Source organism: Phragmites australis, chromosome 22 (genome assembly GCF_958298935.1).
Source record: "Phragmites australis chromosome 22, lpPhrAust1.1, whole genome shotgun sequence".
Classification (NCBI taxonomy): Eukaryota; Viridiplantae; Streptophyta; class Magnoliopsida; order Poales; family Poaceae; genus Phragmites; species Phragmites australis.
This window is the reverse complement of record NC_084942.1, coordinates 22,299,735-22,315,764: the sequence shown is the minus strand read 5'-3', so window position 1 is coordinate 22,315,764 and position 16,030 is coordinate 22,299,735. Positions and strand designations below refer to the sequence as shown.

At 44.7% G+C, this 16,030-nt stretch overlaps 2 protein-coding genes and 1 long non-coding RNA gene across 6 annotated transcripts; 1 reads left to right on the top strand and 2 right to left on the bottom strand.

Annotated features, from left to right (window-relative positions):
• Positions 1-225: 225 nt before the first annotated feature.
• Positions 226-665, bottom strand: LOC133904273 (uncharacterized). The gene is made up of 2 exons (XR_009907445.1): positions 611-665; positions 226-503 (listed from the first exon to the last, which is right to left on the bottom strand). It is a non-coding gene; the product is annotated as an uncharacterized LOC133904273 (long non-coding RNA).
• A 3,687-nt stretch (positions 666-4,352) lies between these two features.
• On the top strand, positions 4,353-7,651 carry LOC133905312 (26S proteasome non-ATPase regulatory subunit 11 homolog). Of its 2 annotated transcripts, none has more exons than XM_062347071.1 (2): positions 4,353-4,561; positions 6,148-7,651. In XM_062347071.1, exon 2 carries the CDS (start codon positions 6,157-6,159, stop codon positions 7,435-7,437), a length of 1,281 nt encoding a protein of 426 aa, XP_062203055.1. In that variant the 5' UTR covers positions 4,353-4,561; positions 6,148-6,156; the 3' UTR covers positions 7,438-7,651. The 2 variants fall into 2 exon arrangements, with proteins under 2 accessions (XP_062203055.1, XP_062203054.1); XM_062347070.1 differs by having other exon boundaries at positions 4,354-4,561; positions 6,145-7,651.
• A 434-nt stretch (positions 7,652-8,085) lies between these two features.
• LOC133905313 (homocysteine S-methyltransferase 3-like) lies at positions 8,086-12,172 on the bottom strand. 3 transcript variants are annotated; one of them, XM_062347073.1, is made up of 8 exons: positions 11,835-12,172; positions 10,243-10,299; positions 9,944-10,149; positions 9,739-9,868; positions 9,443-9,646; positions 9,176-9,247; positions 8,455-8,668; positions 8,086-8,321 (listed from the first exon to the last, which is right to left on the bottom strand). In XM_062347073.1, exons 1-7 carry the CDS (start codon positions 12,009-12,011, stop codon positions 8,501-8,503), a joined length of 1,014 nt encoding a protein of 337 aa, XP_062203057.1. In that variant the 5' UTR covers positions 12,012-12,172; the 3' UTR covers positions 8,086-8,321; positions 8,455-8,500. The 3 variants fall into 3 exon arrangements, with proteins under 3 accessions (XP_062203057.1, XP_062203058.1, XP_062203056.1); XM_062347074.1 differs by having other exon boundaries at positions 8,086-8,311; XM_062347072.1 differs by having other exon boundaries at positions 8,086-8,668.
• Between the last annotated feature and the right edge of the window lie 3,858 nt (positions 12,173-16,030).

The window sequence follows — 16,030 nt, the reverse complement described above, 5'->3', positions numbered from 1 at the left end:
CAATCTCTGCATTGCTCTAAGTCTGCGAACTCTAATGGAGGAAGAATATCATTCTTTACTAGTCTCTCTATTCTCCCCCTCGAAATATGGCCTAAACGACAGTGCCATAATTTCGACGACGCATCTTGAGTTCGCTTTCGTTTTCTGTTTACATCCGCAGACGAGGATACGTTTTCACTATCACATATAACATTTACTTCATCACGTAGTGATAACAAATATAACTCATTTTGTAAGATAGCAATCCCAACACATGCATTATTGAATGTTATCTTACATTTGCCATTTCCAAAATGGCAATCATATCCATCATTGTCCAAACATGAAACACTAATCAAATTCCTCTGTAAAGAGGGAACATAAAGCACATCTCTAAGAATTAATGTGAATCCATCAGCAAGCTCCAGAGGAAGGTCGCCAACGGCTTCAACATCTGCTTGGACTCCATTTGCGACTTTAACGTGTCTTTCGCTTCTTTGCGTAGTCCTCGTCGAACGGAATCCCTGTAATGAGTTTGCAACATGAACAGTTGCTCCTGAGTCAATCCACCATGTAGATTTCGAATAACTCACATACAGGATTTCATTTATGAACGTAATAATGTTCTCACCTTTCTTTGCCATTATCATTTTCAAGAATTCGGGACAGTCTTTCTTGTAATGCCCCGTTTTCTTGCAATGAAGACACTGATCTTTCTCCACTGTGAATTTCTTTTGTTGATGCTGCATGGGGCCTTTGCCCTTGCCCTTTGGAGAGTTGGCATCGAAATTCTTTTCCTTGTTATTCTCTTTCACATAGTTGATGGAACCACCATGTGAAGCTTTTATCCTTTCCTCTTCTTGCACACACATAGCAATGAGCTTCTCTAAATCCCACTTCTCGGGCTGTATGTTGTAGTTCACAACAAATGTATCAAACTCTTTTGGCAAAGAAGCAAAAATCAAATGGATAAGGAACTCATCCTTTAGAGCCAGATCCATTGGTTTGAGCTTGGATGCCAAGTTGCTCATCCTCAGTATGTGCTCTCTTATGCCACTGCCTCCACCTGAGTATCTTTCTGTTACCAGCTGCTTTATCAGCTGGGTAGCATAAATCTTTGAAGAGCCAGTAAACTGACTCTTTATTCTGTTCAGGTACTCAGTGACAGTGTCACACTCTGGGATCGAACCCACAATAGCAGGCTCAATCGTGTTCTTTATCACTGCCAAACATTTCTTGTTGGCAGTGACCCACTTCCTATGCTCAAGGTCATAGGCCATCTTTTGGGATTGATAATCCCTATCTCTGGTTGCCCAAGCGGCATCAGCCTCGTTTGTCTCCCTCACCGGTGCCACAGGATCTGTAGGACACGGTGTGGTGACTACCCAATCAACCTCAGCCAAGATGAAGGCTAGGTCGATCTTCTTTTTCCATTCTGAATAGTCGTCACCTTTCAGAGTTGGAATCTCATTGATACAACCCATCAAGTTGTACCCTCCTGAAAATACAATTCAAATAATGTGAGAACATGAAATGACACCACAATTGCATGCCTTGATTGCAACGTTGGTTAAAATCAAAACATACAACTGTTCCCTGCACTAATTCTATATCACCGTTGGGCAGAAATAGAATTAATACATGAGATTATACATTAATATTATTATAATATTGCTATTAATCAACGTTGGTCAGAATAATAACAAAATTATAATAATAATCATCATTTTCATTTCCAGAATTAAATTCTCCCGTTGGTTTGAATTTAATAATGAAAATACGCAGCGGAAAACAATTTTAAATACTTTATACTATTTTTCCAGAATTATTTCTAGACTTTATAATTTTCTGGGCAAAATTATCGTTGGATAAATTTTTTTGCATAAAAATCACACCAATATTTCAATTTAAATACTTTCTGGAAAATGCTAAACAGTATAGATACTTTTATACTGTTGAAAACGCCATTTCGGCCTTTACAGCCCATCCATTTCACTTTCGGCCCGGCCGGAGATTTGGCCCGCTAGCGGCCCGCGGCGGACGCGCCCGCGACGGCCGACGCGCGCCCAGGCCGCAACCTGGGCCTGGGTCGCCAATTCGGCCCGTCAGCGCGCCCCCGCGCCCGCCCGCGTCGATCTCAGCCATTCATTTGGATCGGACGGCGCAGCGGCGATCTCGGCCGAACAAAACCCGACGTCGCCGCGCCCCTCGCCCTAACCCTAACCCATTCGATCTCCTCTCTCTCTCGCGAGACCGAGCGGCGACACGGTGGCGACCGAGGCGATCCGCGGCGACCGGCGCCGGAGAGGAGAGACGGTGCCGCCGCGAGGCTCCTCGCCGGCGTGCGCGCTCCCCTAGGGGTGAGCGCGCCGCCGTCGAGTGGCTTCACGGTGGTGCCTGACCCCTTGAGCCCGCGGAGGAGGCGCGAGGGGCTCGGCTCTGTGCCGCACGCCGTCGAGCGGCGGTGCGAGTACTCTGCCGCCCACGGCGGTGATCTACGGCCAGAAGAGGTGAGACATCCCCCCCCTTCTAGTCGAAGATGAACTGTTAGGGTTAGGGTTTGGTTGTGGGCTCTGATACCATTGTGAGCAATGTGATGTTCATCTTCAACAACCTGATGACCGCACTACCGAGAGTAGAAGGGAGAGAGGGGGGAGATGGATGGGTTCATACCTGAGACTCCAGTGGTTGGAGTAGGGTTGCTAGAACCCGCCATCTCTGCTTCGTCGGTGGAGCTCTGCGCTAGGGCAGCGACGGTCGGGGCAGAAGGGCTCGCCGGCGTCCGACGATGGTGACGTAGGCGCACGTAGTCCAGGGCGTGACGCAGAGGGCCAGGTGGAGCTTCCCGTCGGCACAGCGCCCTCTCCTCTAGATCGGTTAGGGTTTAGGTGTCGGTGGGGTGACTAGCGGCGCGGTGCCGAGCGCTGGCGACGGGGGCCCACCAGCCAAAATGGGCTGGACGCCCCCGATCAGGGCGTGGGTCAAGGTTCTAATTAAGCCATTGGGCTTAATTAGTGAGAGATCAGTCTAACAGTTTCTGCTAGGTGTTACATCACCTTTTATCAGGCAATGGACATTGTAATTTTGCTTGTGATCTAGGCCCAAGTTGCTGTGCGCTCCCACCATCAGGAGGATGCCCAAGGGGTGCCCTAGTACGTCCACCCCCTTGGCCGCCTCCTCCTCCACGGTCACCGCCACCCGTTCTCTTATATAATTTGTGCCACCGCCATTAGAAACGCGGTTTTGCTTAGATTGCATCTACATACATTGCTTGCGAGATATTCTCTTCTGTACCAGACTGACTAGGCTGCTATTTTGGTTTGTGGAACCCTGCTTTATTGTGTGCTTAATATTATTCGTAATTTTAGATTGCAATCTTCTAGGTTCTTGCTTATGTTCTCGATTCGCATGCAGGGATCAATCTTATTGGCGAGGTCAGCCGTGTTTGTGCGTGGTTGATAACCAACGGAGCCATGGTGTAACGATTGCGAGGGTTGCGTTCAGTTCTGATCGGAAGCCTTGGATCGTCAACGTTGAGTCTTCACAAATCAACTTATCATTACATGTCGAAAGATCAGACCAAATTCTCTCATCATTGTGGTAGATCTGATCGATCTGCACTATCCAGCTGAGGTGACCAAACGATCACCGTGTAAAATTGGACTCGTGCCTACTTCCAAAAATACATTTAATCTCCTTTTTTTTCCATATTTAAACATTCAATATTTGTCTTTCATACATTCCAAAAATACATTCAATATCTTATTATTTACTTTTCATACCTAGATGTACAATATTTTCCTTCCATAAATTAACCGTCGGGTTTCTCTAGAGGGTGTGTCACCTCCCGCATTTCGCCTACAATACTAGCTTTCTATAGATGGTGTGTCGTCGCCCACGTGTCATCTCCACCGCCGTCTACCTTAGAAGTCGTCTCTGTCACGCTATCTTTGCACCCAGTTACTATGCAAGAATTATTTTTATATCCTCACAAATCGATCACCATCTTGATCCTCATTACAACATTACTACGAATGACCAATATTGGATAACATGTCCTCTCTATCCTTCTACTCAGGTATTTGTTATTCTCATTCTAAAATTACATGATCATATTTTGAATTTTGTGTATATAAATATCTCTTTTGTTATGCTATATTTTTTTTGAATTGCTACATCCTAGATTGATTTTATGTGTGTAAAATACGTGTGTAGTTGCTAGTCCCAGACAAAGTGGCAAGCCGAAAATTACCTGAACCGGACATAATTCCAATTGAAATGTTCATTCTCAACCTATGAAAAATTGAAAATCCTTTCCTTTCTTTCTTTTGAAACAAGAAAGCCTTTCCTTTTCCTTCTAGAACACCAAATAATATCCCAAACCGAACCAGGCTACGGGATACCCGCCCGCATCTAGAAGCCGAACCCTCACGCTTGCTGTTGCTGGGCCGGCCGCCTTCCGCCGAAGCGACGCACGCCGGCCGCCTTCTTCTCATCGTCCTCCTCCTCTCCACTTGTGAAACTCAACTGACCTTGCGCGGCGCGGCGCGGCGTGGAGATCCATCTTGCTCTTCTTCCGTTGGTATGGACAAACGGAACCCTAGCTTGCTTTCGTGGATTGTTGTTTGTTCTACGGGATCTGTTATTTTCTTCGCCGCGAGCAGTGGAATCAGATCCCAATCCCCCCTCCGGTTAATTGCAGATTTGTTTGTTGCGCTTGGCCTACCAATCGATCCGTCAGTCCGCTTTAGTTGAGTACGCTACCTCTCCACAATCGGTAGGCAGAACGCCCTTTTGGCCCACCCTTTGCAGGATTCGTGCCCTTGCCCTGAGCACAGGATCCTCCCTTCGCGTTTGGTTTGTTCGTTAGCTCGTTAGTTGAAGGAAACACCTTTAGGTGAGGAGATCATTGAGGATGCATTGGGCTTCCCCAAATTGGTGAAGAACTGTTCCTCTGGTACCTAGCTTTACAGAGCGATTTAAATGTTTAGTTTTATGGGGCGTAGCACTTTACTGCTTTCCATAGTGGAACTTCTTGTTTGTAAGCAACTTCTTTAACATACCGTTGCAAACTTTAACATATAGAGTTTTTTACGCAATATGTCCTCTGGGTGTTACCTTGTGGCCTGAATGGGGTATTCCTGTCACTATCACCCATGTCGGTGGTCAAGTTTTCCGAGGGGGCAAAGTATATGAGTCTTGTAATGATTTTGTGGATGAAACTCTCTATTTTTGGTTCTGAGGCAAAATATATGCTTGCTATTTTGTGCCATGTGCCTATGACCATCAATATTTTATGCAAAAACAAGATGTCTCTCTTGATTATGCGGTGTGCCGTAGCTATTTTAGAATCCGTAGGCACGTTAGCAAAAACAGGTTCTTTTTGGCCCAACCTGTGCAGGATTCGTCCTCTTGCCCTGAGTACAGGATCCTCCCTTCACGCTTAGTTTGTTCGTAGGCTCGTTAGTTTAAGGAGCCACCTTCACCAGAGGAGATTGTAGAGGACAGCTGGGATTTCGCCAAATTGGTGAAGTACTGTTCCTCATGTGTGTAGCTTTACAGAGGGATGTAACTGTTTAGTTTTATGTGCGTAGCACTCTACTGCTTTCCACAGCAGAACTTATTGTTTGTGAGAAACTTATTTAACATACTGTTGCAAACTTTAACATATAAGTGTCTTGTAATGATTTTGGATGAAGTTCCCTATTTTTTGTTCTAAGGCGAAATAATGTGCTTGTGATTTGTGCTATGAGCCCATGACCATCAATGTTTTGTGCAGAAACAAGTAGTCTCTCTTGATTATGCTCGAATATGCAGTGTGGTGCAGCTGTTTAAGAATGCACAGGATCTGACTTAGCTAATGGTCGTAAGCCCCTTTTTTTGTTGGTTAAAGGAACCATATTCCGTGGATGCTTGTCTGTTCCATATGCTCTATATTTTTATTAGCTTTTGGCGCAATGAGAGATCCAGATGTTGAAACTGGTTACTAGTGTTCTGTTGAAGTTGTATATTTCGTGGGTAGACTTGTTTTTTAGTTTCGTACATGTGCCGATGCACATATCATATCCCTCAGCACCCTGTACTATGTATTAATTTTTATCTTCCCTCGCATTTTGGCCATGCCCTGTTTTATTTTCTGATAACTTGTTATCAACTCTCTTGCAGTAGGGGGTGAGCATGTCTTCTTCAATGCAATCGTCATACCTTCCTGCTACCACTGAGTCAATAGCCAAGGCTCAGGAGGCTAAGGATGCTTCCGAGTCCATCTCAATCCTCTACTCTGTTCTTGAAGACCCGTCTTCTTGTGCAGATGCACTGAGAACAAAAGAGCTTGCAATTACGAATCTCACAAACTACCTCACAAAAGAAAACAGAGCTGAGGAGCTCCGAAATCTTTTGACCCAGCTCAGGCCTTTTTTCGTGTTGATTCCCAAGGCAAAGACCGCGAAGATTGTGCGTGGCATCATTGATGCTGTTGCCAAGATACCTGGAACATCTGAGCTTCAGATCTCACTGTGCAAGGAGATGGTGGAATGGACCCGTGCAGAGAAGCGTACCTTCCTCAGGCAGCGTGTGGAAGCGAGGCTAGCGGCTCTTCTTTTAGAGAATCAGGAGTATACTGAAGCTCTGACCCTCCTTTCTGGTCTCATCAAGGAAGTCAGGAGGTTGGACGACAAGTTGCTTCTTGTGGACATTGACCTTCTGGAGAGCAAACTCCATTTCTCTCTGAGAAACTTGCCGAAGGCAAAAGCTTCTCTTACTGCTGCAAGAACTGCAGCCAATGCCATCTATGTTCCACCATCTCAGCAGGGCACTATCGATCTGCAGAGCGGAATCCTTCATGCTGAAGAAAAGGATTACAAGACTGCTTACAGCTACTTCTTTGAAGCGTTTGAAGCTTTTAATTCACTGGAGGATCCTAAGGCCATCTTCAGCTTGAAGTACATGCTTCTGTGCAAGATAATGGTCAACCAAGCTGATGATGTTGCTGGAATAATCTCGTCAAAGGCTGGCCTGAAGTATCTGGGCCCTGATGTTGATGCTATGAAAGCTGTGGCAGATGCCTACTCCAAGAGATCTCTGAAGTACTTTGAAACTGCTCTTCGCGATTACAGAGCCCAGCTGGAGGAAGATCCTATTGTCCACAGGCATCTCTCGTCGCTTTATGATACCCTCCTGGAGCAGAATCTCTGCAGGTTGATTGAGCCCTACTCGAGGGTGGAGATCGCACACATAGCAGAGATGATTGAGCTGCCAATTGACCATGTTGAGAAGAAGCTATCTCAGATGATCCTTGACAAGAAGTTTGCAGGGACCCTGGATCAGGGTGCTGGTTGCCTCATCATCTTCGAGGATCCCAAGACGGAGGATATATTCCCTGCCACACTTGAAACCATTGGGAACGTCGGAAAGGTCGTGGACAGCCTTTACATGAGATCGGCCAAGATCATGGCTTGAATGATGGGCCTACAGTCAGTTTAGCTGATTTCACTGTAGCTATGCTAGTGTCTTGAAGGCATTTATTCCTGAGTGCTTCCCCTCCCTTTTCGGGCTGCAAACTGTTTGCCATTAGCTACAATCATGCCATGTTTCTCATGGACAAGACACTGTTGTTTCTGGGTTATGGAGACACAATCGACGCTTTCGATGGTTCCTTTTTAAAACCAAGTTATTTGTAGGTGTTACTGCAATATCTTCTGTTATGAATGTCAGGTTCACTCCCTCGTGGGATTCTCGAGCTATTCATGCTACGAGCTCTCAATGAGATTCTCGCGCCGGCATAGTATGCTCTCAATGAGCTATTCATGCTACAAGCTGTCAGACTCAAGCATGGAGTCGAGCTCATCATTAATAGGTGCAAGGATTAGATGTCATGTAGTTTGATCCTTTCGAGTTTGAGTTCGTGCTCTTTATTTACTCTTGCAGGAGAAAGCAACCGATGTCATAATGCAGTCTAAGGATAGGACGAGCATCCTGCTGTTCTAGAGCATCATAATATGCATCCCTCTGTGTGTAAAACGTACAATTTAATCAGTGGTAACCCTGTGAAGACTTAAAAGAGTAATGGTGGATTGGAAATTACTAGTACCGTCAGAAGTCCAGTGCTGACACAGAATATGTAATAAGCTTATATCGGTGTAGCAAACGCAGTTCGTAGACGACATAAGCGCTTATTGCAAGAAAACATCTCCAGAGCAACTCTCAATCAATAAAACATACAGATTCTTAAACTCTTCATATTAATAGCTACTAAGCTTCATGAACTCTGCCGCAGGTTGTTTCGCTCACTCAGTAGAGGAACCGGTCATTGTTGCTGCTTGCTTATCCTTCACTAGCTGTACCTCCAAGTAGGATAAATTCAGAACTCAGAAATACACCGTTATTTAGAAACATAGGCGCAGAACCATCTCATTTGCAGGAGAACATTGTGCAACAGTATATCAGGCCACGGGTTAAGGGATCTCCAGGATATACCTCAAGGTACCACCAGGAGAAGCGCATCTGAAAGGAGAGCACAGCTCTACGCCACAGAAAACTGTCGCGCCTTGTCGCCTTGGTTAAGAGTCCTACTTATGGCCCTGATGGTGTTTGGAGTTGTCCTGCAGCAGCCCCCGATAAGGGCAGCCCCATCTTTGCACCATTCACTTACATACGAAACAAAATCACCATCTGACACACCAGTGGATTCCTGCACAGAAAATAAAACCTGGAGAGCTTAGACCAACCTCAGGTTTACTGTGACAAACTATATTAGTCAGAAATACTAGAGGACAGCTTTTACGTAACAAGAAATGCTTACAGCACAAGATAAGAAAATGACCCTTGAACTATGCATATAAATTCAAAAGGAAAGGAATATAGTAATATATTTCCCCTGTATCATATGCCGTCCACAATAAATATAGTGCTATACTGAACAACCATGTTATCAACGGAAAAGGATGAAATTGTTCTTTGGTAGATCATGCTAAGCTGCAATAGTACAGTTTTTCTAGCAATGGAAAGTATATATTTTTATGTTGTGTTGGTTCATCTATCCTACATGCATTTACCTTTTTACCTTGGGTCGAATGAAACCCTAAACAGCATGTGGAAAAATTTATGAAAAGAAATAGAATCAAGTATTTGGTTAACATTTTGCTTGTTCAAAAGAAGTTTTTATAAGAACCAGTTTAAGTGCCTTGGATGAACTTACCACCCACTCCTTTTTCTCACCATCATATCTTTCTCCACTGTTGGGATATATCAGAATAGGCTTGTCAGTGACCTGCAGTAATGCAGCACAGCTAATAAAAAAAATTGAACTGCAGCCTGTACAGCACAGCAAATATTGTTGAATGATTTGAGCAATGCAAGGGAAAATAAGTACGCAAATCATGAATTCATAATATGCACTATTACACTTCCATTCCTATGAGAAACAATACATTTATAACTAAGAGAAGTTTAAAGTGATGGGTACCTTTCGAATGGAGAGTATCAGTCCATGAATAAACCTTGGAGGCGTGCAATTTATTCCAACCGCACCAACCTTTCCACATTTGTCAGCAATAGTAGCACATTCAATTAATGAGTCTCCACTCACAATATTAACTCCGTCTTTTGAGTTGAAAGAAAACCATGCAGGGACATTTATGTTACATTCCTCGAGAAGTTCAGCATATGCCTAAATGACACAATAGCCAATCATCAGAGGCTATTTCACAAGAATGTGGTACAAAAAGCAAGGCAAAAGATCCACATTGCAAAATAGTAGACCTGAGCTTCCAATTTGTTGGGGATTGTTTCAAAAGCAATCAAATCAGGACCTGCTTCTGCTACAACCCGAAGCCTTTGTCGATGAAAATCTTTCAGGAACTCTAGTGTGCCAGCTTCACCATATTCCCCACTAGTTACAGCAAAACATAAGTAATTGCCCAGAGGCAGTATGTGAAAACGTGTGCTGTCTTAAGTAGCTAAATACCTGTACTCAGAGCCATCAGCAAGATAAGCCCCATAACTTCCTATAGAAGCTGCAACCAGAATAGGATGTTGTATGGGAGTGGATTGATTCGAATGTCCGTTCAGGAAAATCTCACACGCTTCACGTGCAATCTCAACACTCTTCGTTAATAAGTTTTCACTTTGTTCTTTTGAAAAACCCTTCGACTCAAACCCTTGAATAGTGGCCTGCAATAACAAAGATGACAGTCAGCACCATCCAGGCATCCACAGATGAATCTCACACAGAAATTAGAAAATTCAGTGTCTACAGCTTCAAACCTGATAGGACGCTGAGATTATAATGTTTGCACCAGCTTCTAGGTAGTCCAAATGGACCTGTTTCATCAAATAAATGTGGAGATTAATATGCTGTGACAATTTGAAAATGGCTGTTTACATATGAAAGAAGAATTATTCAAATTAAAATTTCAAAGTAAATGAGCTACAATTCTTTTAGGTAAGAATATAAAAGGGATGTGAACAACTGATTACCACAAGAAATCAAGAACAAAGGAAACTGCAATTTTAGGTCCATTTTTTTTAGATTGCACGTTTGCACCTAACAGTAACTTATCCTTCACCAAGCAATTTACACAACACTATTAGGCGGATTGATAGAACCTGTCCTTCTCAGATAATACCTGTGCTTCACAGCCGATATCGGCTTGAGTGACCTGCTGGTAGGCGCCGTGATTACCCCTTGGTAATCACGGTAGAGGGGGAGGGGTAATCACGGTAGAGGGGGAGAGCAGAGAGAGAGGGTGCAGAGGGAGGGCGCCAGGAGAACAGATCAGAAAGAGAGAGGCAGAGAGGAGCAGCCGAGAGGGGGGTAGAGATGAGAGAGGAGGAAGATGAATTCTTTATGAGGAGGAAGATGAATTCTTTATTGATCTGTTTGGCCAGGGAGTGCTCTCCTATATGTAGCCAGCTAGACATGATCCAAGCCGGCCCACAATATCTCTCTAGTATCTATCTCTATCTCTAATTCATACTAAATCTATCTCTAACCCTTAATCTCTAATTTAAATGATTCTATTCTGTCTATTATTCTAATTTAAATGATTCTATTCTGTCTATTATTCTAATTTAAATGAATCTATTCCCCTAGCCGACTGGATATGCTCTAGTGCAGGTGCTGGACTCTCCCCTGGGCGCTGCTAGCCACCTTTGTTGCGCCGGCTATACACCTTGCCGGTCATAACATGCATGCTCATGACCAGCCTCCACAATTCGAGCACAAACATGGGTCCTGATTTCTGAATGCCAAAGTCAAGGATTCAGTTAAAGATCAATCTAGATCAGACCTGGGCATTTGCCAAGTTGGACCGGCCAGCAAACACATTATTGCGTTCCAGCCAAACAGTCGGTGCTCGGGCTGGTCACAGACAGGCTCAAAATCGGCAACTGGCATAAACTTGTTCCTGAATGCTCACCAAATTCGGTACTAAGCACTAACCTATTGTAGTGGAACTGTGGGGACGATTCCAATCCTTTTTTTAGAAGGACATTTCCAATATTCCCGGACCAAGAAAAGAACGCTTCCCTACTTCCTTGTAAGCTAGTGAGTACTGATCAGAAGTGACTCCCAACTCCACCATAATCTTAAATTATCGAGCTGAGTGCGTTGCTAATTGTTCCCAATCTAGGAGAAAGGAAAAAAGATTTTTTATTTCGAAACACGGCCGCATCAAGAGTCAAGAACTCAAGATGAACACCACCGAGTGCTTTAGTTTTCCTCGACGAACAGGAAATAGAGATTGAACGAATCACCAAAAAGTAGAACGAGCCGAATAATCCTAAGAAACGGCAGCCGAACTGGCTTCTTAGGAAGATTGGTGGGTTTCGAGTTGGTGAATGGCGGTGCTGCTTGCCTTGCGGATGAGGTGCGGGGAGTCGAGGAGGCACTTGGCGCTCCAGAGCGGGTCGTTGAGGTCGGCGCCGTTGGCCTCCAGCTCCGTCGCCAGCCCGCCGTCCAGCACCAGCCGCCCACCGCCGGCCTCCACCCACCGCCACACCGCCTCCTCCGCGCCGCCGCCCGTCCCAACCATCTCGACCCGCCCTACTCCTGCTACCGCTGCCGCTGCCTGCGATTTGGAACTGGGCTTTTGTGCTGATTTCGCGAGTGGCGTTGGGTTGGGGGCGATTTGTAGGAGAGCGGCGCCGAAAGGTTGGAGGAGGGATACAAAAATGTGAGAGGAAGGGTTTATGGTTATCTCCCGGTCCGGTTATCGTCACCATCCGAATCCTACTGTCACACTCGTGTTTTCTCTTAAAAAAAAATCTCAGAAATCCCTCCCTCCCATCCCGTGATCTGGCACCGCTCGCCACCGTGTGCACCAGGGTTTTGTACCACGCCGCGCCGCCCATCCCATCGCCTTGTGTCGCACGCAATCCTCGCATCTCGTGTCGCTCCCTCAAACTCCGAGCCTCTTCTCGTGCCCTCGCTCCGCCGTCGTGCCCATACCGTCGATCCCTATAAAAAGGAACAGTACCCTCTTCCTCGCTCTCCTCCACACTGCACAACACCACCTCTCCTCTCCATCGCCTCCCCTCCCACTGCGCCACCACCGAAGCCGACTGCCACCTCCGCCTCTGAAGCCTGTCACCGGTGAGCTCCACCGCTCTTCCCCTCTCTCTCCCTTCGCACCCGAGAGCCATACCTAAGGCCAGGCCGGGCCGGATTTGGTCACTGCCACCATGTTTTACCGCTCGCCAGAGCCTGTCACTGCCATCTGTCACCGGCTTGCCACCGTCATCCGTCTCCCCCATTGCCTCCCTCCTCCCCGTTCTCTCTCTTTGCTCGATCCGCCCGAGCCGTCCGCCTCTCCCTCTCCCTTATCATCTCTCTCCCCTCGCTGACAGGTGGACCCGCCCTTTAGCCGAGCCGAACCACCTCCAAAGCCAATCCGAGCCGAGCCGCGAAGCCAATCCTGAGCTGAGCCAAACCTAAATCGGAATATTCTAAGAATATTCTGTTCTTTTTTCTTTTTCTGGTTTTCTCTCCCGACAAAACTTCTAAAGCCCATTTCTCCTCCGTCCTAACTCCGTTTTCGACGATTCTTCCATCGATATTCATCTAAATTTGAGATCTACCCAATCATGTCAATTTCATATTTTTGTAATTTAATTAGTTTCTAATATAATCATTTGATTGATTGTTTATGTGTGCACTTTTGACATTTATTGCGTCTGTTAGAGGAAGACGTGTTCAAGGAAAACCTAGAGGATCCAGAGTTTGAAGAAGGAGCGGACGAGGATTTCAACGAAGACAAGTTCTACACCATTGATCATGTTGATCATATGTTTTCAAACACAACCCGTAGAGCCACTGTTTTAAATTATAGGGATATACATGTTGAAAGGATCTAATGGCCCTAGCGGAGGGGGGTGAATAGGGTACTAATTAAAAACTAAACCAACTACCGATTTCTAGAACAAGAAGTAAACTTAGCCTAGAATGTATAAAAGCAACTAGACGACCTAGCAAGTTAAAAAGATAAGCACAAACATGCAAGCATATAGAACATAAGTAAAGTGCGAAATTAAAACTTAGCATGAAAGAAATGCTATAAGCAAAATACTAAATGTAACAAGAGTAGGGAAAGAGGACACTGATTTTTTTTCAAGGTATCGAAGAGTTGACACTCTCCACTAATCCTCATTAGAGCATACACACAAGGATGTCGCTCCCCCTTGACTCACCGAGACTCAAGTGCTCACTAGTGATTGCCTCTTCTCCATCTCCGGATTAGCGGGCATCAAACCAAGTATACAAACTTCCCGGTGCTCCTACAAGACCTACAAGAGCTCACTGAGAACACCTCCAATCTCCACAACTGGCTAGATGTTGCCAACCACCAAGAGTAAAAAGCTAATTGGTTCACTTGATCCCAATCAAACCTAAAACAACAGCTAGATGCACAATCACTACTATTGAAGCACTAATGGAGTCCTTAATCTTCAATTAAGAAGTTGCAAATCACTCCAAGTGCTCTCCCTGGCCTCTAGATGATACACAATGTGTATGAATGCTTCTGGGTTGCAAGAGAGACGAATGAAACCAAGTGATAGAAGTCCAAATCTAGCCGTTGTCCAACCACTTATTTTTTTCTGTGAACACCGGATGATCCGGTGCACACACCTCTGTTAACACCGGCAATCCGGTGAGTTAACTTTTTCCACATGCTGATTTGACAGTTGTTAGTAGCCGTTGCAAAATACTCTGGTGTTCTTCCATATAGCATTACCAGATAGTCCGATGAGTTATACTCTATTTCCTTCGAAAATACCAAGCTTCTGTTAAATAGTCCGGTGATGACTCCTTTAAGTCATCGGATAATCCGGTCAGTTCAACTCTGATTTTCTCTAGAAAAATGATACTTCGGTTAAATAGTCCGGTATGTGAGTCCTTCAGATCACCGGACAATCCGGTGAGTTCAGTTGAAGTCTTCATAGAAAGGACAAATAGTCCAGTGAGTAAAATCCTTCTCACACCGGACAATCCGGTGAGAATAATCTTCTTGAAACTCGTTCAATTCAATCGACTTTGAGTTCTAACTTCTAACTTCTCACCCATGGATTTCTTTGAGCTACCTAGTGCTAGATTTCCGCAAGTGTGCATCCAACTATGTTTAGACTCAACTAGTTCAAGCTACAACACTTAGCCCCCCTTTATAGTATGGTCAAAAGATAAAAAAGAGACCTATAGCTACTCTAAGTGTCCTTCATCACCTTATGACACTTAGAACTAGAAGATCTTTAATCTTGATAAAAAAGTCCTTTGATCGACCAATAGAATTTCACGAGGGATCAAGAAAAGTCATTCAATCATTGTGAATTAAAAAATTTAAATTCCTTCAAAACATATGCATTAGTGAAAGTGCATCTAGGCCTCATAAGTGGGTTTTGGATTATTGATGACAAAACGATTAAGGATCTAATATGTTTATCCAAGTCATAAACAGGTCCAAGTCTAATTTGAGAAGACATATGACGTTTGACGCCCGTCGAAAAGAAAGGAGAAGAAACTAGGAGTACTCAATAGAATTTAAATTCTTTTATTTTTGAAATTAAGTCTAGGATACCCGCTCTATTAAGAGGGTTGTATTTGATTGCTGGATTAGTGTCTCAATGCTCAAGATATCCTTTAGAACCAATAAGTTGAGAGACACACTCACCTACGGACACCAGGTTAGTTTTGCAAAGTCTACTGAGTCCGGAGTCTCCGGTGTTCACCGGATACTCCGGTACTCAGTATTTTGTCCGGAGTCTCCGAGGTAGACTCCGGCAGAGAGTGCTCGGTTTTGATTTATTTTTTATTGAAAAAGACCGGAGTCTCCGGTGTTCACCGGATACTCTGGTAGTTGGTGAGTTTTAAGGCCGGAGTCTCCGAGGGAGACTCCACCAGAGGTCAATCGGTTAAGTCTTTATTTTTATTGAAAAAGACCGGAGTCTCCGGTGTTCACCGGATACTCTGGTAGGAGAAAATATTTTAACCAGAATCTCCGAGGGAGACTCCGGTAGGGGTGTCTCAGTTAGCATTTATTCTTTTTGATAAAAAGACTAGAGTCTCCGGTGTTCACCGGATACTCCGGTACCTGGAGAGGCCGGAGGGTCCGGCAAGTCTCTGAACTTAGTTTTTTTGATAGCCCTGTCAGGACTGGAGACTCCGGTAACTTAACAGAATTGTAACGGCTAGTTCTGACACGTTCTGTGACCGTTCTGACGCCGTTTTTGAATTTGGGGCAGGATACTCCGGTGTTCACCGGATACTCCGGTCAGGTCTGACAAAACAGTAACGGCTAGTTTTTTAGAGAGGGCTATAAATACTCCCACACCCTATGGCATTAAATGTTTTTGCTGTTGCTGGTGAACTCTAGACTCTTTGAGCATTCTAAGAGCATTCAAAGTCCTTCCAACCACCTCTAGTGCAAAGTTTGCAAAATTTAGTGAGTTTGGGTTTGGAGTGAGATTAAGCTACTTGAGCATTGAGTTCTTCCTCGAGCATTCGCTGTGATTGTTACTCTTGAAGCTTTGTACTTCTAGACAGTAAGACTGAAAGTGCATC